The sequence below is a fragment of the Ursus arctos genome, unplaced genomic scaffold (genome assembly GCF_023065955.2).
Source record: "Ursus arctos isolate Adak ecotype North America unplaced genomic scaffold, UrsArc2.0 scaffold_4, whole genome shotgun sequence".
Taxonomy (NCBI): domain Eukaryota; kingdom Metazoa; phylum Chordata; class Mammalia; order Carnivora; family Ursidae; genus Ursus; species Ursus arctos.
In genome coordinates, this window is record NW_026623056.1 from 79767904 (window position 1) to 79790728 (window position 22825).

A 22825-nucleotide genomic window follows, 5' to 3' on the forward strand; every position below is an offset into this window, starting at 1 on the left:
CAGGCAAACACTTTCATTTTATTCAATGAATGCTGTTGGTCATATATTATCTCTTATTTTGCAGGGTTATAAGAATGTAAGAGAGTCACCCTCCGTGAAAACCTTAGGATGCTACACACACACACACACACACACACACGCACACGCACATACACACAAACACACACACGCACACACACAAACACACACGCACACACACACACAAACACACAGACACACACACAAACACACACACACAAACACACACACACACACACACACGGGATCACAAAGCAACAACAGTGTTCTATATTGTACAGAACAACACCTCATGACCTACGGTTCTACTTTTTTGGGGGTACAAACCTAAATATCTTAATACTCTTCTTCACCAGAATTCTTATTGGAATGCAAACCAGATGTATTTAAAAAATCCTCTGACGAGTTTCTTTGGTTGGGATAAACGTCAAAGGCCTTCTAAAGACAGCGTGTCCTGCTGTCAGGGGCACTTTGTTTTGTCTAATGACATTTAGGGTTTGTGGCGAATGGCTCTAGATACAAAAGGGTGAGAAATTTTAAGTTCCTTGGGGAGAAATTTGGGAAGGAGAGAGCATTTAGGTGCATATGAAGTGAGCCTCAGATGGTAAATCCTTGCAGCAATTCTTAGAAGATGAGTGGGGGCAGCAGAAAGCTCTAATGACAATTTTCTTTTTTTGCATTAACTTTTTAAAAAATCGCGGGGAAAACACATAACAAATTTTACCATCTTGGTGATATTTAAGAGTATAGTTGACTAATGTTAAGTCTATTCACATTATTGTGCAACTAATGTCTGGAACTTTTACATCTTGCAAAACTGAAACTCTATACCCATTAAACAGCTCCTCATTTTCCCCTCTTCCCTCATTCCCTGGCCCCTGGCAACTAATGAAATGACTTTACAATATTGTGGTGGGTTATGCAATATAACTTCTCTCCTTGCTTAAAAAAATCTACTCTATTGCTCTTTAATGCTTTCCTACAAATTGGGAGAACTGGAAATGGTGCCAAGTTATATGCCAGGTTGGGAGAAGACAGAGCTTGTGAGAGCTGGAGGCTTGAAGTGACACCTAGCATCCTTTTATTCCCTGAGACTCTGAACACTAAGTATTTTTGGCTTTTCCTTTTTTAATTGGCACTACTTTTTAATTGTGGGAAATCTTGAAAATAGTGTTATGTGTAAGTAGCATGACTGTCCTGCTAAGAGCATGTGAGGGTACTGAATATATCCTGAAATTCTCCCTGTCCCCATATGCCCTTAGAGGCACGATCACACTACCCACACATAAGATCTTCAAATTTCCCACAAATAACAAGTGCCAATAAAACAGAAGAGATGAAAAAACTTTCCATGTAATAAAAAGGATTGCAAGGTGGCAAGCTAAGGGGGAGGAAAAGACCCTCCACTTCTTAAGAAAATTATATATGTAAATGTATATTCTCTTCTTAAGAAAATTATATACATAAATTAAAAAAAATTCTATATGTAACTTTATTACATGTTGTTATATGTACACGTGTACACACACACACACACATATGTAACTTTCAGTTTTCCCTTTTGATTATAGCCACAAAGCGTATGTCTTCCTGTACATGGCTATGTTCATTTATTTCCTTAAGGACATAAACCCTTTGCATGGAATCCTAGAATCTTTTGGCTGTCACATAGGTGACTATGCTAATTTTGTGACTCCAGGTACCTACAAGTAGTGGCAAGTTATGGAACGAGCTGGGTATAGTTTATGTGATGTTCATAAGGACAGGAAATAGGATGTGAAGAGTCTCAGGGCCTTCCAGTGAGGACATGGGGCACAGATGATTTAATAGCAACTTGGCTAGGGTGCCTGGAGTAAATTGTTTTCATTCTCCTTACTGTTATACCTGGTAATTTGCCAGGGTAACAGGTGAAAATTGATGAGGGGGTGGTGATTTCTAGGACATAGACCAGAGGAGCCGGGAGTTCTGAATTCCTTTGGCAAGAGCTTTGTCTCATGGGGTGCATTATACTGTAATACTACTGGACAGTACTTTTCATTTTATTTCTACAAAGAAAGATGGTAATGGTTCCAGCAGGCTGAGTTTATGCTATGAATGTGATCATGGGGCAGTAGGGAAGGATGCTCCATAATGCAATTATTATTAGATTTTCCATGAATATGGACATGAGATGTTCCATATAAAGGTAAATTCCATGCAAATCTATTTCAAATTTTATTTCTTTTAGAAAACCTCTAATCGGAGGCCTCATGATAAATAGGAGGGGTCATCTTATCTATCAATCAGAATTCATAGGATTTTATAGAACTTTACAGAATTTCTATTACGTCCTGGGTGGGTTTGCTGAATACAACACCCAAAGAAATCTCTGTCCTCTAAGAATACAAAGGGAGGAGCAAGCAGGAAGAAACGCATAGCTCCTAATTTCTGAATACAAAATTAGTGAGAATATGACCTAGTCAGACACATACTCACATATATAGACTCTAGCGAGAAAAGGATTAGACCAAAGAGCGCACTTAACAATGAAATTGATTTCTCAGATATTATATACCATTTTCTTTTTTTTTTAAAGATTTTATTTATTTATTTAACAGAGATAGAGACAGCCAGCGAGAGAGGGAACACAAGCAGGGGGAGTGGGAGAGGAAGAAGCAGGCTCATAGCGGAAGAGCCTGATGTGGGGCTCGATCCCATAACGCTGGGATCACGCCCTGAGCCGAAGGCAGAAGCTTAACCGCTGTGCCACCCAGGCGCCCCTATATACCATTTTCTATAAATAATTGAGTGGGGTGATTAAAACACTCTTTAAAAGACTATTAGCTAGTGCTTCTTAAGGTAATGTTTTTAATAATCTGTTACTAACTAGAAATTAGAATTATAAACTCAAGGAAAGCTTGTTCTTTAAAATATAATTTCTAGAAAGGAGTAAGATTTTCAACATGTCAGGGTCTAAAGACTTGCCCTGCTGGCCTTTGTTTTCCTTGTGGATGGGAGAGAAACAAAGATAAGAATCCATGTTCTTTTCGGCCTCACGTGTGACAAGCATCGTTTTACTTGGGGTTTGGTCTTTCATGGGGTTTGTTAATCCTTGCAAGCTTTATTTCCAGCCCAGCATCATTTCTTCAGTTTGTTTGCATTTCTCAGAAGAGAGCCTTTCTTGGAGGGCTACTCCATTCCCCAAGATGAGATTATGCCTCTGGGCTACAGGTGCAGAAAGCAAGGGGTCATTAAAGCAGACAACTGAACTATTTCCCCACCGCAGCCCTTCTCCAAAGCAGAATTTAAGACTTCGGGAGAGAAGTAGAGAATTAGTAGAAGACCTATTTTCACTCCAATGCTTGGCCAATAATGATCATGTCATGGGCCTCGCAGTTCTGGCTCAGGCCGGACAATGCCCATGAATGATGTGGGGAAATTTGTCAGCCCACCTCAGTGTTTTCGGTCAAGTAGAATCAGCCAAACTCTGTCCAATGTTGACCGACAGTGCTATTCTCATGCAAAAAATCTCCCTCTAAAGGACATCAGTAGATCGACATCTTTGGTAATGTTTTCTGATGCGAAGAAATGGACTGATTTCTTCTTCTTGTTGTTTGTGAAGCCTCTGCCGCCTTGTCATGACTCGCCGGAATCCATGCAGGTGTTCAGACAGCACTGCCAAATAGCGGAGGAATACAATGAGGTCAAAAAGGAGATCGCTCTGCTTGAGGAAAGGAAGTAAGTACCGTCCCCCTGAGCTCTCTCGCCTCTTAGTACTGTCTACTGGTCATGGACCAGGGGAAGCAGGGAAGGAATGGGCGAGGGTGAGGGTGAGAGGGAGGGATGGGGGCAAGTGACGTTCTGTGGTTCAGAGGTTACTAGGCCACTGTGTGTATCATGTCTGATAATAGAAAAGATCCAAATTGAACTGCTGAAGACAAAATGCTTTGCTTTATGGAGTACTGAGAAGAACAGCAGGAGGACTTCCTACCTGAAACTTAATTTTTTTAATAAGCATTTTTTGTTCAGGAAATTAAAAATGCCAGAATACCACCCAGAGTCACACTCTGTTCCCTGCGGATGTGCCCAAAGGCCCCAGAGCACTTTGGCTTGAAGTGAATTTTGATTAATGCTTAATGGTGGAGTTCCTGCGTCAAGTCCAGAAGCCAGTGGGATGGATCTTTGGCTTAATGTAAATGTATTAGTTGACTAACTGCGTTTTATAGGCCAATAGCCCGAGGAGGTTTTTTTTTTTTTGTAATCTTGATAGCTTCCATTACCATTCCAGTTCTGCTGGAGGGAATTATAGAGTTCTATTAATTAAATTAATTAATTAAAGCATTCTAATTTTACTCACACTTAGCTTTTTCTAGCAGAATTCTCCTCCTTTTTAATCGCACTCGGTTCTACCAGTGTCTACCCCAGGGATCCCCGTTCTTTCATACTTTCAAAGCCTCAGACCCCTTTCTGCCCTAGCATTGTGTAGACCCTGTTTATGCATTTATTAGTGAGATCTTTTGATTAATATTTGCATCTCCTTCTACATGGTAACGACTAAGTGCTTTTAATCCCTGAAAGCAGGGAGAGTCGGGTGTCGCTTTGCACCGTATTTCTGAAGCCGAGCCCAGTACATGGGATGTTGATGCTGAATGAGTTTTGTTGAGTGTGTGACACGTGATCCAAACATGTTTTGATTCTTTAACTTTCTACTTTTTTTCCCACTTCCTCTTCCTGAGTGATAGATGGTATGTACTTATTATTTAGTTTTTAAATCAAAGCAAGTGAAATACGTTCTGAGAAATTTATAAAATTCTTGGGGCTCTTTGAAGACTGCCCCCCACCCCCCCACTCTCCAGAATGATGGTTGGACAGAATAACATGGTGGGGAGCAGTATGGGTTGTAGGGTCAGACTTTGCATTTACTGTACGACCTCGGTTAACAAACCTTTTCTTACTTCCTTGCTGTGTTGTGCTTCAAACATAAAATCATACCTGGACTGATGGCTAAAGGGGATGAGAAGATATTTATGAGGAGATCAAAAAAACACAACTTCCCCTCATTAATCTGAGACTTTGTTTTTGGTCTGAGAGTTCTCATAAATTGGTTGGAATGCTCAGATTACACATTTGCACACAATCTGAGTCCTGAAAAAACCTTCTTAAAGGAGCTGTAGAAGCTTATTAATAATACCCACGGGGAAGTTAAAGGAGGACTTGTATCATCAGTAGCCTATAAATGTATCTCCTCGTGTGTGCACGTGTGTGTGTGTGTGTATGTATGTGTGTGGACTGTGCTGTTGAGACAGAAAAAACAGGTAATTATGTATTTATTTGTAAACTCTTCAGATTGAAAGTATTGGAGGACTTTGCTTACTTCAGTTAACTCACGGGTGGCCTTTTTTTTGGCAATGCGAGCTCACCCACTAAACCGTATGTTTTGTAAGTTTATATTTTTGTGTGTTTCATTAAAAAATAGGATAACGATGCAATAGTGACTCATGCGGCCTTTTATTGAAAACATCCCTGCTATTTCTGCATAACTAATCTTATTTGTTCCCTAAGCCTGTTTGAACTTTGGATTTTCTTGACACTATGATGTTATCTCCCTCCCCTCCCCCCACTTTCTTCTTAAATAATTGGCTAGATGCAGGGGAAAGGCCAGATTCTTTTGTTATCTTTTTTCCTTTCTTTTTTAGAAAGTCTCTCAGATTCTTTTTTCTCCATTCCTGCTCTTGCTATTTGGGATCCAGACTTGCTGCTTCAAATCCTAGTCAATGTTATATTATAACTGGTGTCCCTGCCTATGGTTTCACATTGCTGGAAAAGGACACCAAGTTCTTGGACTGCATTGCAAGCTCTAGCTCACGATGGCCTTAGCACCCCTGTAGAATGTTCTACCTCATCCTTCGTCTTCAGCTATGTTGGCCTATCCACTCTTCCTGCCTCTGTGCCCTTGCTCACACACCAAGCTCTAGAGTGCTGGGTCCTTCTCTGCCAGCTTAGCCAATATACCTGCCCAACCATTCCACGGGGGTCATCTCTCCTCCTGGGTAAAAGAAAAAACACTGGAATGATTCTTTTTTTTTTTTTTTTTAAGATTTATTTATTTATTTGAGAGAGTGAGAGCATGTGTGCGTGAACAAACAGGGGGAGGAGCAAAGGCAGAAGGAGAGAGAATCTTTGGCAGACTCCTCGCGGAGCGCAGAGCCGGAGCCGGAGGTGGGGCTGGATCTCATGACCCTGAGATCCTGACCTGAGCCAAAATCAAGAGTCAGAAATATAATTGACTGAGCCACCCAGGAGCCCCCGGAATGATTCTTTTGGCATATTTGTGGGCTGGTGTTATCAATAGTTATCTGTTTAACTTTATGTCCTGACTTTCTGACTGGGCATAATCCCCTACAAATGTGGACACCTTTTAACATCTCTTTGTGTCCCAACCACCGAGCTTAGGTCAAACATGAGTGAGGGTGATTTCGAGTGACTGATTATAAGACATGGTCATACCCTCTGTGTATACAAATGGTGTAACAGATGTGTCATTTGTAATTTGTATGGTCCCTATTTAAAATACAGAGTCGATATCAGCAATAAGGAATTGCTGAGATAAGGTGTTCAAATAGGAAGTATGATATATCTTATATCTACAAATAAATGAGACTGGTCCTCCAGGGGTTACTGGTGATCATTGTTTGCATTAATACTTTACTGAAGCAGAAATTCATTATGTAGCATATATTTTCCGGGACATTCTCTGCGTTCAAGCAAGATAAATTAGGTCAAATGAATCTGACCCAAGTCATTAGCTCTCTGTGTTTTGATGATTTGGATAAGAACTTGTTTCCCATCATTTCATAAAGTGCAGGCGATTAAGTTGTCTCTGGTGATTGGCTAGCGTGAGTTAGAGACAAAGAGAGATGCTAACTCAGGTATTTTAAAAGAGGTTTTCTTTAGTGAAGCCTTGTGGGCACAGGTGAAGCTGAACTTCTCTCTCATCTCCAGAGGGGGTCACCCTGGATCAAGTTTGGGAGACTGTGCGGAGGAGAGAGAAGAGTTGATTGTAACTATTATTTAAAATCATGTCTATTAGATAGATAAAGAGAGTCAAACATTTCCTAGGACTATAAACTCAGCATGCAGTGAATTTAATTTAAAGAATCACTTCTGGCTTATTTGCTGTATGAAAAGCTTATTCTTACTTTTATTAGATTTTTTTTTCTTCTCAATTGAAAAAAATGACAATTTTATTGAAGGCTTTAAAAACTTACCAAGAATTCTGACATCCGTCCAGAATTCCTACTATTATTTCTGCCTCTTTTTAGGCCTTTTGAATGTGAACCGATATTTTTATAGAATTGGATCTATAATAAAATCAAATGTGTACATGCTTTTCTCAATAAATATTGTAAAATTTAAAATATAACACAGTTTTTTCTGTGGATGTAATGGGAGAAAGTGAGAGGTAGACATTTTATGACTTCTGAAATTTATCACCAATATTTTGACAGCAAATTAAAGTATAGATTAAGCTACCATTAGATCTACAATTAGATTTACAATTAGTAGAGGTTGCTTTGCTCCAGATAGGGTATTTGATCTTGTTCAGAGGAGACACCAGTTGTCTTCTGTATGTGTGAGACATCGTGCCAGATGCTGTGGTGTTTCAAAGATTGACTTAGAATGTCAGAAACAGAGATAAACTCTTAGAAAAATCAGGATGAAAAGTGTTACATAATTAAAAAAAATAACTCTGGTTTTCGGTATGTTCACAGAGTTGTGCCGCCATCATCATAGTTTTAGAGCATTTTCATGCCCCAGGAAACAAACCTTGTACCCCTTCCTCCCTCTCCCCATCAGCCACCGACCCCCACTCATCTACCTTCTCTCTATGGATTTGCCTATTCTGGATACGTCATATAAATGGAATCATACAGTATACGGTCTTTTTTGACTGGCTACTTTCGCTCGGCATGATGTTTTCAAGGTTCACCTATGTCGTAGCTTGTGTCAGTACTTCATTCCTTTTCATGGCTGAATAATATTCCATTGTTGCCTAGTCTGTGTTTTATTTATCCATCCATCAGTTATGGACATTTGGGTTGTTTGCTCTTTGGTTAATTATGAACATTCGAGTATAAGTTTTCGTGTGGACATATGTTTTCAGTTCACTTGGGTATGTGCCTAAGAGTAGAACGGCTGGGTCCTGTGATAACTCAATGTGCAACCTCTGGAGGAACTGCCAGACTGTTTCTAAAGTGGCTGCACCATTTTATAGTCCCACCAGACACGTATGAAGGTTCTGACTTCTCCATATCTTTGCCGACTCTTATGTCTTTTTGGTTAAAGCCATGCTAGTGGCTGCAAAATGATGTCTCATTGTAGTTTCGATTGAGACTTCCCTCACAGCTGAACACGGTGAGCACCTTTTCATGTGTTTTTTGGCACTTTTTATGTCTTCTTGGAGAAATGTCCATTCAGATCCTTTGCCCATTTTTCAGTTGGGTTATTTCTCTTTTGATTATAGAATTGAAAAAATGTTATATAATTTTTGTGGGTTCAGGCAAAACATTAGAAAAGGATGTTCATATGGGGATAACACAAAAATATCAGACCTATATCTTCAGATCTTTTTTTTTTAAAGATTTATTTACTTATTTCAGAGAGAGAGAGAGAGCACATGAATGGAGAAGGGCTGGTGCAGAGGGAAAGGGAGACAAGCAGATTCTCCACTCAGTGGGGATCCTGATGTGGGGCTTGATCCCAGAACCATGAGATCATGACCTGACTGAAACCAAGAGTCCGACGCTTAACAGATCGATCGAGCCACCCAGGCACCCCTATCTTCAGATCTTTTAAAAATACATAAAATGATAATTGAAGGAACAACATCTTATTGAGGGGAACTTATCAGGATGGGGGAAAGGGAGCATATGTAATTTGTAACAGCGTAGTCAAAAAATAGCCCTGTTCTGATTTGTTTTCAGTCATGGCATTTAATTTGTTCTGAATTTTCCAATAACAATAGATTTTTATGTTTAACCAGAAATATTTATTTCTTTAGGACATTCCTGAAGGAACAGATTTTTTTAAGTTGTGTTCTGGGGAACCTTTCAAAGATTGGGGATGAAGGGGGTGTCAGGCAAGGGAGTGTCCAAAGACCAATCAGAGAAAGTCCTATTTGGTTGGTTTTATTTGCTTCACTTCAGGGTGAGATTTTCCTTGAAAAATGGTATCATAGCTAGAAGATATTGAAAACCAAATCTCACTTTTATATTCCAGGCTTTTAAAAAAATTCTTTAAACAAATTTACACAGCCCCCAGAAATTAGCAAATTTATTGTCATAAAGCAATAGCAAATGGAGAGATTTCTCCGTAAGTGTTTGCAGCGTAAGCAGTAAGATGGGGGGGAGTCCTCTCCTCTTCCCTAAGGCATCCTGATACGGGTAAGATGCCTCTGTATAGGGTATAAGACTTGCGTTCATTTTCTGACGGTGGAGATATGCTTCCTGAGAGCAACGTCACTAGCAGGAATCGAGGAAAGTGCCTGGTTTGCAATAGGATTTCAAGAACTAATTGAGTGGATGAATAGAACCAAAGAACTGTCTTGGCTCTTCACTCTGCTCCAGAGGTATAGGCGAGGGCATTTTTCCCTTTTAGGATTTAGTTTTGTGTGAAATCCCATTGTTCCAAACTTCTCCAGGCTTTGAGATTACACTTTCCTTTCATGCTCCAGTCATAATGATTTGGGCCTCTTACGCCATCTAATTATCTGCTGTTCAGTCTTCTAACTGGAATCTCATTCCTTAGTATCTCTCCATCTAATCTCTGCCTGGAACCGTATTAAGAGGGACAGAATATTTACCACTTCTCAATGAGAGTGCCTTTAAGTAGGTCTCCCTTGCTAAGGAAAGAGGCTCCAATCTTTAGGGGAGCAGAATGAGGCAACGTTTTGTTTTTCATCTATTCCTATTCTAGGATTAACTCTTTGTGGCGTGATTGATAGTGGAAATCTCCATTTCCTTTGGAGTAGGTGGTTCTTAACTGAGCCAATTCCTCAGTCCCCAAGACCTGGATATTGGCAATGTCTGGAGACATTTTTCGTTCTAATAATTGGGGGTGGGGGAAGATGCTACTGGTATTTAGTGAATAGAGGCTGGGGAGGCTGCTAAGCCTTCTATGATGCCAGTGAATATGGCAGCCTCCAGTAGCAAAGAGTTGTCTGGCCCAAAAGATTGATTGTGCCAAGAGAAACTCTAGAGCAAATCTCACTTCTTTCTGCAAAAAGTGTTGTCCTTTGCCTCGCAAATGATGAGATATATTTATTCCTTATGGATTATTCATTTGTAGGGCTCCAATTACCACAGTCTAGACTGTGCTTTGCAATTCCATTTCAATACCATTGATTGTTCCCCCACCCACATACGATGAAGGTAGACTTTCACATCCTTTTTTGCCATCTTGAAGCATCTGCTGCTTCTTTCCTGTGTATCAAGGCTTGTCCTTCTTTCCTGTGTATCAAGGCTTGTCCTAGAGCACATGTCTTTTAAGAACCACCAATAGTGCAGTCCAAATCATTATTTAGAATAAACTTCTCCCCATGATGAAGACTGTATTTTATCACATTATTACCCAAAACTCTTTAGCTCATTATGGCCAAAACATCTAAGATTTTGTCTTTTCCAAGTAAAAGACTTAGTCAACTTTGAAAGTCCCCAGAATAATGGTAGTGATCTTTCCAGAAACAGAAATATTTGTCCTAATGATGAATTCATGTCCCAACCTCCTGCAACATAAAGAATCTCCTTAATTTCGGCATTAGTTTCCACAAAGTTTCAAAGTTCTCTTCACTTGCGCTTTCCCTTCCCCCATTTGTTATAGCAAATAAAAACTTCTCCAGGCATATGGCTTAGGATGGGGATGGCAGATGATCTATGATGGACCCAAGGTCATGAAGTACACTGTTGAAGTACATCATGTTGGAAACTATCTTATAGGTTCTTGATTTCAGAAATAGCATTCCTGTAATGATGGTCTTCTACCCCCTTATCACATGACGCTGAAGGGAATGCTAGAAATGATAAACACAAAATCAAAGGCAGGACCACATTTTCGCCAATTATAGTTATTGATTTGTTCCTCAGATCATCTATTTATAAGATTGTCTCCATAACTTGATGTGCCAGGTTTAATTATGAATTGCTAATGGACGAACATAAACACATCTACATAAATAGGTCTTGGGCAGAAGACAACACACATTTTGACAGTGTTCATTGAATGTCTGTGTAATTGCTTATCAGATACACCAAGCTAATTTAGAAACTTATCATTGGAGTCCTCTTGATTCCAGTACGGAAGAAATTGTTATTGACTTTCTCCAACACAAGAAAACCAGACTAGACCATCATGATCATTCCTTTTAGTTGTAAAATATGTGATTGTGTGATTTATCTTTTCTTACCAGTCAAAACGCGTAACAGATGTCCTCAGGAGTTTTAAGCGAGTTCATATATGGAATCAGGACAATAGCTATCCTTATACCGGGTACTGCCAATTTCCAGGCCATGATTTGAAAGCAAAACTCTATTTCCATGTGAATTATGCGTGTGACACAGTTCGTTTGAGTTTTACGTTTTGCTAATCAATTTCTTTAGGACAGTTACATAAGGAACTTTACTAATATTTAATTATTGACATTTATTGCTTAAACTATGCTTAGAGGCAAAGAACCCTAAACATTTAATCAGAAGGATAGGTTTGATTTCTGGCTCGCTCTTATTAGTTGGGTGACTTTTTCCACTAAGTTAAGCACTTTGCATTTCTATTTCCTCATCTTTAGAACACATGTGATTTGTCTCTGAGGTATCTTACTCTTTAATTATTCATTCAGCAAGTATTTATTGGGAACCTTTATATTCTCGATACCATGGAAAATCCAAAGATCAATAAGAGCCCAAAGGAACCTTGTGTATATGTATAGCAGTGTTCCAGCTTATCTTCCCTTTGTCCCCTTTGGGCATTTTTTTTTTCCAATGCCTGGTTTTGCTCAGTGGTCATCAAAGCAGGTGCACAAAGCAGTACATTGGGTGAAGGAAAAATATACTAGAACTTCAATTCTGATTTGTGTTTTGTCTTTTTCCTGGGGTAAATTTTTTGTTAAAGATTTTATTTTTTTATTTGAGAGAGAGAGAGAGAGAGAGAGCGAGCATGGGGGGGGTGTCAGAGGGAGAAGCAGACTCCCTGCTGAGCAGGGAGCCTGATTTGGGATTTGATCCTGGGACTCCAAGATCATGATCTGAGCCAAAGGCAGTTGCTTAACCAACTGAGCCACCCAGGTGCCCTGGGGTAACTTTTTATTTTTGATGGTTTCAAACTTAGAAAAGTTGCAAAAATTGTATAAAGAACTCCCATATATCCTTTGCTGGATTCACTAATTATTAAACACTTCTCTGGTTGTGCTTTATTCTCCCTCCATCAACACTGCACACTACTGGGCTTCTCTCTCCCTCTTTCAGGGAGATGAGGCATCTATCTATCTATCTATCTATCTATCTATATCTATCTATCTATCTATCTATCTATCTATGCCCCATTGCTCTAAATACTTCAGTACTTCAGTATTTTCTAAGAATAAGCACATTCTCTCATTTAACCCCAGTACGATAATTACAAATCAAGAATTTCAGCGTTGAAGCCGTACTATTATTTCACAATCCACATTTAAATTGCATCAATTTCTGAACAATGTCCTTCACAGCAATTTTTTTCCAGTCCGGAATTGCACATTGCACTTTGTTGTCATTTTTCTTTAGTTTCCTTAAATATGGAACAGTTCAGGCTAGCAATTTGAAGAGTACAGGCTAGCAATTTTGTAGAATTTCCCTCAATTTGAGGTTGTCTAGTGTATGCACTTTTGGCAGGAATACCAGAAAAAGGATGTGTCCTTGGTGCCGGCGATACCTATTTATCTTCTTACTGGTGGTGTCAAGGTTGATCACTTGGTTAAAGCGGACTTCCAGGTGTCTTAGGCTTTTGCCTACAGAGAAAGAAATCTGACACATGCTTATAGGCAAAGAATTTGGTTAGATCTAGTTTAGGATTCCCGACTCACATAAAGGGAGTGGACCTGTTTTGAGTTGTCATGTTCAGTAAATCTAAACCTGGACTGGGAATCTTCAGCTCCTTATTATGTGTATTTATATCAGTGCATTATTTACATGTAATTACTGAGAACTGAATTTGTTTAAGACCTAATCACTACAAGTTCCCTTCCAATAACCTTACCCTACCTCCTGAATTCTAGCGTCGGGCCAGCACGAAAAGTAGATACATTGTTTTGTTAAATAGGGCTGCAAGATATACATAAGCAGTAGGGAAGGACATGGAAAATAATATTTGCAGGAAGGAGTTGGATTTTTTAGTTCAAAGAAGCCGAAATGAGATTTGTTAAGCCCTGAAGGAGAAAACAAAGGAAGACAGTAATTGAATTTGGAAGACAAAGACAAGGTAAAGGACAAACTATAGTTTTACCCATAAGACAATAGATCCGATCTTAAATTATAAACTGAGTTTCTGGGTCCCCCCCCCCCCAACTAGTTATAACTTTTACAATTTGTTGTACTCTTTAAAAAAAAAAATCACTTTTTTTTTTTTTGATCGTCGAAGGACTCCTTGAGCTTTTTTGCTCTATATTTAGTATTTTGGACATGTTGGTAGAGGTGCTGGAATAAAATAAAGTGGCTAAAACTCGCAAAGCCGGAAAAGCTGAAAGTAAGGCATTGGAAGTCAGTAGAGATGGTGAAATTCAGAAAAGCAGAAGGAAACATTCTGTTTCCATTATGCTGTTACTGCATCCTTTAGTTTGCTTGCATTAAATTGTGTGCTTTTTTCCTCACCTGCCCCCTGAATCTTCAGAAAGGAGCTCATCGCCAAGCTGGACCAGGCAGAGAAGGAGAAGGGGGATGCCGCGCAGCTGGCTCGCGAATTCGAGGTGCTGATGGAGGAGAACCGGGCGTTGAAGTTGGCTCAGTCCCAGTGTGTGGAGCAGCTGGAAAAGCTTAGAATACAGTATCAGAAGAGACAGGGCTCATCCTAACTTGAAGCGATTCAATGTGAGCGTAGAAGGTTGGTGACTGCTGTGTGCTGGCCCAAAGATTTTTATTTTAAAGGGATAGTGTGTAAGATTTTATGGTTTCTTTTTATTACCCATGTGGCAAACGTCTATCATGAATTTAATGCTTGCCAGATCCAGTTTGAGAGAAGGGGTATTTTATTTTCAATAAGATGATCAAAGCAAACCTATTGCCAATCTATGTTTTCCGAGATCAATAATTCATTGCCAAAGATTTTTTTTTTTCCTTCTTGAGAAAGATGTGATCATACTGTACTTCAGGGTAGAAAACGATAAAAATAGAATATTGACTGACTCGGCCAAGAATCATGAACAGAATTGAGCCATGAAACAAACTAGTGAGAGGCTCACTGCACTTTCATATCTGTGTATTTTTAAATTTCACGTCTTGACTATTTCAGCTGTGCTCAGCCCGCAGTCAGAAACGTCTGCACCCATATTTATGTTCACCAGAGTTAGGTTTAATCCCTCAATGACTGATTGTCCTGAGAATAAATGGTTGCATATCATAAAAGCTTTCTCAGGAAAATATTAGCAGAAAGCGTGTTTGTGCCAAAAGCACATCTACCAGTGCTAACTTGCTGTTGTAATAAAAAGCTGATAAGACCGCATGTCTTTCACGCCACGTTACCAGCCAGTAAACATCTCTGCCTTTGCTTGTGTGCGCTCTGGGGGCATGGGGGGGGATGGGAAAGTGTTGTTTGGACATTACTTTGGTGAGCTCCCATGAAAACATCAGTAACTCTCTAACTATGACTTTGCTTTGGATTTAAGGAGATATTTTGGATCAGTAATAACAGATAGGAACATATGAATAAATTCAGGAATAAGATGATTTTTCCCTCGTTCCACCTATCACCATATTTCCCCGATCGATCTCTTTGTTTTATGTCCATTTCTATTCATGTAACTTCTTTTTCATTAAACATGAATCAAAACTGTCAGTCTGTGTTTTGTCCCTTTCTGAGCTTCCTTTGGGCTAAAAATCAGTTGGGGTTGGCTACCCTGGGTCGGGCTGTGTACTTAGTTTGAAAGACTGTATGTGTGAAATAAAGCAGGGAAGTCCCTTTTCTTGGAAACCATTCAGAGTTGTAATACTCAATAGGATGCATCAGTGTCTTAAGGTATTTTGCCAGAAAACACAAAAGGGAATAGTTGATTACGGCTTGGGCTAGACCAGCTGTTATGGGCAGGGGGTGGTTTTACCCCTGGGGGGACATGTGGCAACGTCTAGAGGCATTTTGTTGTTGTTGTCATGACCAGGATGAAGAGATACTACTGGCATCTAGAGACTCGAGGTCGGAGATGCAAGGACAACACCGCAACTACAGAGAGTTGTCTGGCCCAATGCGCCAATGGTGACAAGTCTGATACACCCAGGACAGACGAGTCACTGTGCAGGTGGACAAATGCCAAGGGGAAGCACGTTGCAGGGTCACAAGTTTCTTACCATGTGGTGCAGAGTCCGTGAGGTCCTTCGATCTCCTGACCCTCAGTTTCCTCATTTGTAAAATAAAGCTTTTAGATAGATCTCAAAGTTTTTAATGTTACATGTGCCTATTTGCCCTGAAGCTGCTTTAACATTTGACCAAAGATGAAAGTCCCTATTATCCTGGTAGAACCTTCTTCTTTAGTAACCCCAAGGCTTATAAATACTAATATAAAGGAGGGATTGTCCACTAAGTTTCTATAAATCCAGAATGAATAGACTGGGAGGATGAAGAGTGCATTACCAATGTTTAGACACAAGAATTAGTTTTTGGTCACTGCCCATCTGAAGAGAGTTACATATATTTACAGAATTCAAGCAGTCATGGCCCCTTATAGATAATCTGGGGGGGTGGGGCAGGGAAATATAGTTCCAAAATATCTTTGCTCTATCAGAATGAAAATAATGTTGCAGGGTCAAAATCTTTGAACACCACTGGTAATATACTAAGGAGACACTGAAAAAATAGTTTTCATGTCTGTACCAGTCTCAGCCTGAAATTTCACCGTGTGTTTCCAAACGGTATCTATTCATGACTCAAAAGCGAGAATTTCCCTAGGTGTGTGTGTGTGTTTTAAGCAGACTTTCATTCATTGAAAATATGAAAACATCATCTACTTTTGAAGCATTACCAGAGCAATCTACACGTGAAATTTCTTACATGGCCAGCCTCATCTATTCCTTCATTTGGCAAATATCCCCCAATCTTACTTACTGCTGCATACTACTGATACAACACAGAATCATTTAAGAATTTTCTATCTTCAAATACATTTACCGTATTCTTGCTACTAGCAATAGTGAAAATGTCACAGAGCATTAAAAATGAGCAGAGAGGTCATATTAATATTAAGGTGAAGATTCTTGCATTAGAACCAGAATGAAAGGAAAATGTAACCCATAGTACTTCCTGCAATTGCTCTACTAAAGATTTGCTATTTGTCGGTCATTTAGTTTATGTAGACATGAAAAGAATGTGGTCGTATGTGGCTAGAAATCAGATCTCTCATCATCGGTATGGGCAGAACAGTTGCTCTATCACACTCTGGTACCTGGGCTGAGATGTATCATTAAGTCAGTACAAATAAGGAAATAAAAGCCATCTGGAATTCAAATTCAATTCAACAAAAGTTTCCTATACACTTTCCTAGTGCAGGGCAGAGAAACAACCACAGAGGATGTAAGAATGCGTGACATAGTCCCAGCCTTCGATATGCTTCCAATTTAGTAACAGAAATAGCATACACGTTCTAGCTCCTGGAACACATGAATAAACATAAATGCAATAAGATAAATGAAGTTTATAGTAGTTTCTCAAAGAAGAAAAGAACGGCACGAGCAGAAGAACAGTGCTTGGGAAGCACAGAGTGAGGGCCCCACCTTTGGGAGAGTAAGTCGTCCTCCTGTAGAGTATATATGGGGGGGTAGTGGACAGTTCAGTCAGGCAGTTCCACTGGGCTCTGGTTGTGGGGGGAGTTTGGGCAAAAATGTCTTGAAACATGGAGGGTTTGAAGATAATTCAGATGGTTGCGCTGCATGGATGGATCACATGAGACAGAGACCAGAGGCATGAGGAATCGTCCGAAGGGCAGTAGAAAGGCGGGAGCAAGAAGGAGAGAGGCAGCAATTGAAGTGGAGTCATGTGGGGAGGGATGGAGGCATGTGAGAAGTAGAATCTGTGTGGCCTGGGATGGATTGCGTATGCAATAGAAGCAAAGAAGATAAGAAGTAACATTTAATGAGCCCCTCTGTGCCAGATGATGCTGGGTGCTTTATACAGGCTGTATTGTTTAATTCTTATAACAACCTGAGAGGTAGCTCGAATTAACCCCATTCTCCAAAACCAGTGACTAATGTCGCAGAATTTTTCCAGAGTTCCCTAGCACTGGGATTGAAATACAAAGTTTTGTTCCTTTTTCATTTAATTCATTCTTTTAACTATTTCCTGAATACTTGTACTTTGCCAGGCATTCCGAAGATGCCAGGGACACAACAGTGAATGAGAGAAACATGGGTCTCTCAAGATACCTTTGGTCTAGTCAGGGAGGTAGACATTTACCCAAATGTAGTCTTGGGTTAGTCTTAAAAAGTATCAAAAAATCCCTATTAAATGTAGAGCCTAATTTCTCTGCCTTTTAGTGTGAGCTGGACTTGAAGACTTGTTTCTAAAAAACAGAATAGAGAAGTAGAAATATATGATTTCTAAGACTAGGTCATAAAAGACATAGCAGCTTTCTTCTCTTCTGTTCTCTTGGATTACTTGCTCTGGGGTGAGCCAGCTGCCATGTTCTGAAGAGACTCAAGCAGGCCATTGAGAAGTCCACATGGTAAGGAGGACTGAGGCCACACCAGTGAACTTGGAAGCAGACCCTCCAGCGTCAGGCAAGACTTCAAATGGCTGCAGCTGACTGACATCATCTTTTTTTCTCCCCTCCACTCTCCTCCCCTCCCCTCCCCTCCCTTCCCCTCCCTCCCTTCCCTCCTTCCTTCCTCTCTTTCTCTCTTTCTTTCCTCTTTTTTTTTTTTTTTTAAAGAGAGGGAGGTGAGGAGGGACAGAGGGAGAGGGAGAGAATCTTAAGCAGTCTCCACACCTGGCATGGAGCCCAATGAGGGTCTCGATCTCACAACCCTCAGATCAGGATCTGAGCCAAAATCAAGAGTCAGATGCTTAAGCGACTGAGCCCCTCAGGCACCCCCTGGCCGACATCTTGATGCAACATCATGAGACTCTGAGCCAGAGCCACCCAACTGGGCTGCTCCTGGTTCCTGATTAGTAGGAACCAAGAGATAATAAATCTTTGTTGTTCTAAACCACTAAATTTCAAGGTGATTTGTCATGCAGCAATAGATAACAGATAGACCATATAGACGAGGTAAGCAAGTGCAAGCAGAAAAGAAACACAGTTTATGAATATACAAAAGAAAGAGAATCTAACTGAGATAAGGCATCAGGGATGGTTTCCTTAAGGTGGTGACTACTGAACTAAGATCTGGTGGATGGGTAAGAGCTAAAGAAGCAAAGGAGGCAGGTGGAGGAAGGCATCTAGACAGAATAAAAACACGTGCAAAGGCCCTGTGGCATGTTCAAAGCCTTGAAGGAAGCCATTATGGCTAAGCATGAAGATGTAAAGAGAGCGTGATACGAGATGAAGTTGTAGAACAGGGCAGAAACTTGAAGATCACATTAAGAATTTTGGCCCTAATCCCGAAGGCAATAGGAAGCCACTGAATTTTAAGCACAGGGGGCACCATGTGAACACATCATCTTCTACAGTGACATGTTTTAAGGGTTTTTCTTTTTTAAGCTACTTCACTTTCAGTTGTTGGGAGTGCTATATAATGTTATTTATGCTGTATATATAATCAGCTAGCTGGCCAGAAAGACTGATGATAGGGTTAGTTATATAGGATTATTACATACATTTTACTTGATAAGTCATTTTAATGAATATTTTTCTGCTTAGACAATAACAAACTCTTAATAGTATCACGTGGCCTGGCAGAATAAAAGACAGACTGAGTCTACCTTCACAGTCACCATTAATATATTTAATTGGGTGACGCTAATAATCCTACTTTTCAATGAATATTTCTACCACCCACCTTTTAAAAAATGTTTGTGTTGCAAAGTTGCCAGACCTAGAACTGACAAGAGTATACTCTTCAGCGATTAGAACTTCTAAGACAATATTTTTCACACATCTTGTTATTTTAAAGAACAATAATAGTCAGAACCGAGAGTGAAATTATATCACACGTGAACATAGAAACTCGAAATGCACATAGGCCGAGATGAAATAACCATTAAGCTGATATGAACCATTAGAGTCTTTGAATACCCTTCCAGTTCTAACTGTCTGTATTATATTGTAGACAGAATGTATTATTTCTCACGGTTACCAACAGATGCTCCCTGAAAAAGAAATGTCTTATGCTCAAAAAGGTTTTGAGTTACAGTGTTAAAATCATATCTGTTTCATTTTGCTCTCGGAAACCTTGAAAACCTTTCTTCCTAGTCAGTCCTTGTGTGTGGGCGGCTTTTGCGAGTGTAGATAATATGATAATGATGGGGAGGGGGTGGCCTGAGTCACATAAGCCAGAAAACACAGTTGCTCCCTCTGGAGTTTGTCTTTTAAAAACTTTTTATTGGTTGCTTTTGGACTAAGGCATTCAGGACAAGAATTCTGAGTGGAAGGACCGAGCCAGGGTGAATAAAGGAGGAACCAAGTTTTTGAACAGTGCAATGAGAGGAAGAATTGGCATTTGCGATCGGCCTCTCTGAACCGATTTTGTCTGTCACAGAACATGTCTGGACAGTGGCTGTTCCCTCAGATCTGAGTCTTGGAAAGGGAAAGATAAAGAGATAACAGGACAAGGTAAAATGATGTGTGAAACAGACTGTCCCCCCTGCCCCCCTCCCAGCCCACTTCTCAAAAACAGAGTAAATACTGAACATACTGACTTTCCCCATCATTCCTGTAAATAAGGATATGACTCACAAACTCTGAAATCTGCAGAATGCCATAGATACTATGGTGATTTGATAATTTAAAAATAGCTGGGAAAAAGCAAGAAATCGGCCATGGGTAAGTTGGGATGGTTTCTTTCTTTTCTTGCCTTTTTTTGGTTTTTTTTTGGTTCGTTTTTCATTTAACTTATAATTGTGTCAAACCCTAAGTATCCTGACATCTGGTTTCCCAACCAAATTTTAGGGTTTTGTGGTTTCTGGGAACTAACACGGTGAACACAGTGGTTCAGATCTCAGATTCCAGGCAAGAAGCAAGGCTCAAGACTTACCAGGAGTCACTGCAGTCTACATGCAAATCTCTATTTGGTTATACGTTCTTCTTTTCAGAGAGAGAGATGAGTGTTGGTGGCATTTGAAGACACTGACCCGCATCCCCAAACTGTTACATGACCATTGCAATATTATAAATACAGATATTTAGGGTGTGGATTATAATAATAGTGGTTGACATAGCAATAACTATAAAGCTTACTGAGTGGCATTCACTGATTTTTAGCTCCCTGATCCAGAAATGGGAAGCAAGGAAACTTGCTTAGTGGTGCTAAAACCCCCAAAGCAGGAGTTTCTGCAAACCTGGTTTCAGTTTGAGATTTAGGATTAAGGTGCAGGTGAGGAATTTATGTATCCCCCAAATCTCAGTCTACCTTTATAATCAATGTCCTGCTATGGAATACATTCAAAAGGAGCCAATAAAAGAGACCTAAGAAGGGAATATTTACAAAGTTGGGGGCAGGGTTAAGGGAAATGGGGTGGGCTGGTGAAGCCCTGGGGACTGGCAGCCTCAGGAAATTCTCTCCTAGGCCTTCGAAAATGACGGGGGGAAGAAGCAGGACTAGGACCTGGCAGAGACTGTGTCTGGAGGAGAGGCTTCACCCCATCACATTTGCAAGAACTTGTGTTTTGGTGGGGGTGGGAGGCCACAGCCTACCCAGGGCTAGCAGGGAGGGGCCTGGGGGAGAAATTCTCATCCTTCCCTTTTCTGCTGGTTACCCCCAAAGGACAAACCCAATCACATGTCAGAGGGCAAAGCGAAACTTTGTTGCTGTGGTCCAGATAGCCAGGCTCCAGGGGCGGGGGGGGGGGGGGGGGGGGGGGGGAGGGGGGGGAAGGGCCTGGGGGGGGTGGGGTAGACATAGCAGGGTGGAAAAGCCAGGACAGTGGATCTGCAGGGGCCCATGGAAGGTCTTTTGCACAGATGACCCACAAGCTAAAAAGGTAGAAATACCTCAGAAGCAAATAAAAAAAAGCAGGATGGCCAGGCTTGTGATTTTCACCCAGCGTCCTTCCTAGTTTGTAGAGCCCCATTCGGTATCCAGGAATATGAACCAAGAGGACCCTCAGCTCCTCCTCCCTGAGGATGGATCAGGGGCAGGGTTGCCAGACAAAGTACAAGAGGCTTAGTTAACACTGAACTTCAGAAAGCAGATAAACAATGAATGGATGGATAAATATATATAGCATAAGTATGTCCCAAACATTGCATTAAAAAAAAAAAGAGCTGTTTATCTGCAGTTCAGTTTTAACTGAGAACTTCATATTTTTATTGGATAAATCTGGCAATGCGAATTAGGGAGGGTTGTGTGGCGATGGCTCCGTGAGCGTACCCTGCCCCCTCCCACCCTTGTCCTTAACTACCATTTGTTTAGAAGAAAGTGCTCTGGAAGTAGAAATGTGGTACAGGATTTCTGAAACCATGCTCTTGCAACATCAGTGTTTGAAATGCGAAGCATTTAAAAAAAAAAGGAGAAGAAAACACTGTTTCATGGTCAAATAAGTTAGAGTTACACTGGGTTAAAGTTAGAGTTCTCCCAGCTTTCGGCTTTCTCCTGGCCTGTATGTATGTATGTATGTATTTATTTATTTATAGGTTTTATTTTATTTGTATTCATTTATTTTTAAAGATCCTATTTATTTGTCAAAGAGAGAGAGCACAAGCAGGGGGAGCAGCAGGCAGAGAGGGAATCAGGCTCTCCGCTGAGCAAGGACCCCGATGCGGGTCTTGATCCCAGGACCCTGAGAGCATGACCTGAGCTGAAGACAGATGTTTCACTGACTGAGCCCCGCAGGTGTCCCATAGATTTTAAAGTAATCTCTACACCCAACATAGGGCTTGAACGCACAACCCCAACATCAGGAGCCGTGTGCTCCATTGACTGAACCAGCCAGGCTCCTGTCTCCTGGCCTTTAATGCTACTGTGCACTGTGACCCCAACAAGAGTGTTTACTTGCTTTATTGAAAACCCAGTATAACAAACAAATGACAGGCCCAAGATCCTTCTGTTCCACAGTGACCAGAGGTTTCCACTGAAATGCAGTTTAAATTTAGCAGTCATTTCGGGGCGCCTGGGTCGTTAAGCATCTGCCTTCGGCTCAGGGCGTGATCTCAGGGTCCTGGGATGGAACCCAGCCCCGCATTGGGCTCCCTGCTCGGCTGGGAGCCTGCTTCTTCCTCTCCCACTCCCCCTGCTTGTGTTCCCTCTCTCTCTGGCTGTCTCTCTGTCTGTCAAATAAATAAATAAAATATTAAAAATAAATAAATAAATAAATAAACAAACAAATAAATAAATAAATAAATTTAGCAGTCATTGTGATGTCCATCACGCAGTATCTCAAAATCTTGCCTTAAGGCTTTATTTGCATTTATAAAGAGGTTTTAAAGCTCCCCATAAATGTTTGCAAA

General features: G+C 40.5%; 1 protein-coding gene across 3 annotated transcripts in view; it reads left to right on the top strand.

The window, feature by feature from the left end:
* The window catches only part of MAP3K7CL (MAP3K7 C-terminal like), a 36575-nt gene extending 20922 nt beyond the window's left edge, over positions 1–15653 (top strand). For 2 of the 3 annotated variants that reach the window (XM_026515511.4, XM_048215195.2), the window contains 2 exons: positions 3620–3735; positions 13912–15072. In XM_026515511.4, the coding sequence (XP_026371296.1) occupies positions 3620–3735; positions 13912–14092 (297 nt within the window). In that variant the 3' untranslated portion in view covers positions 14093–15072. Of the gene's footprint in view, positions 1–3619; positions 3736–13911; positions 15073–15391 lie in introns of those variants that run through there. The other variant, XM_026515580.4, reaches the window with a different exon arrangement.
* The last annotated feature ends 7172 nt before the right edge of the window (positions 15654–22825 follow it).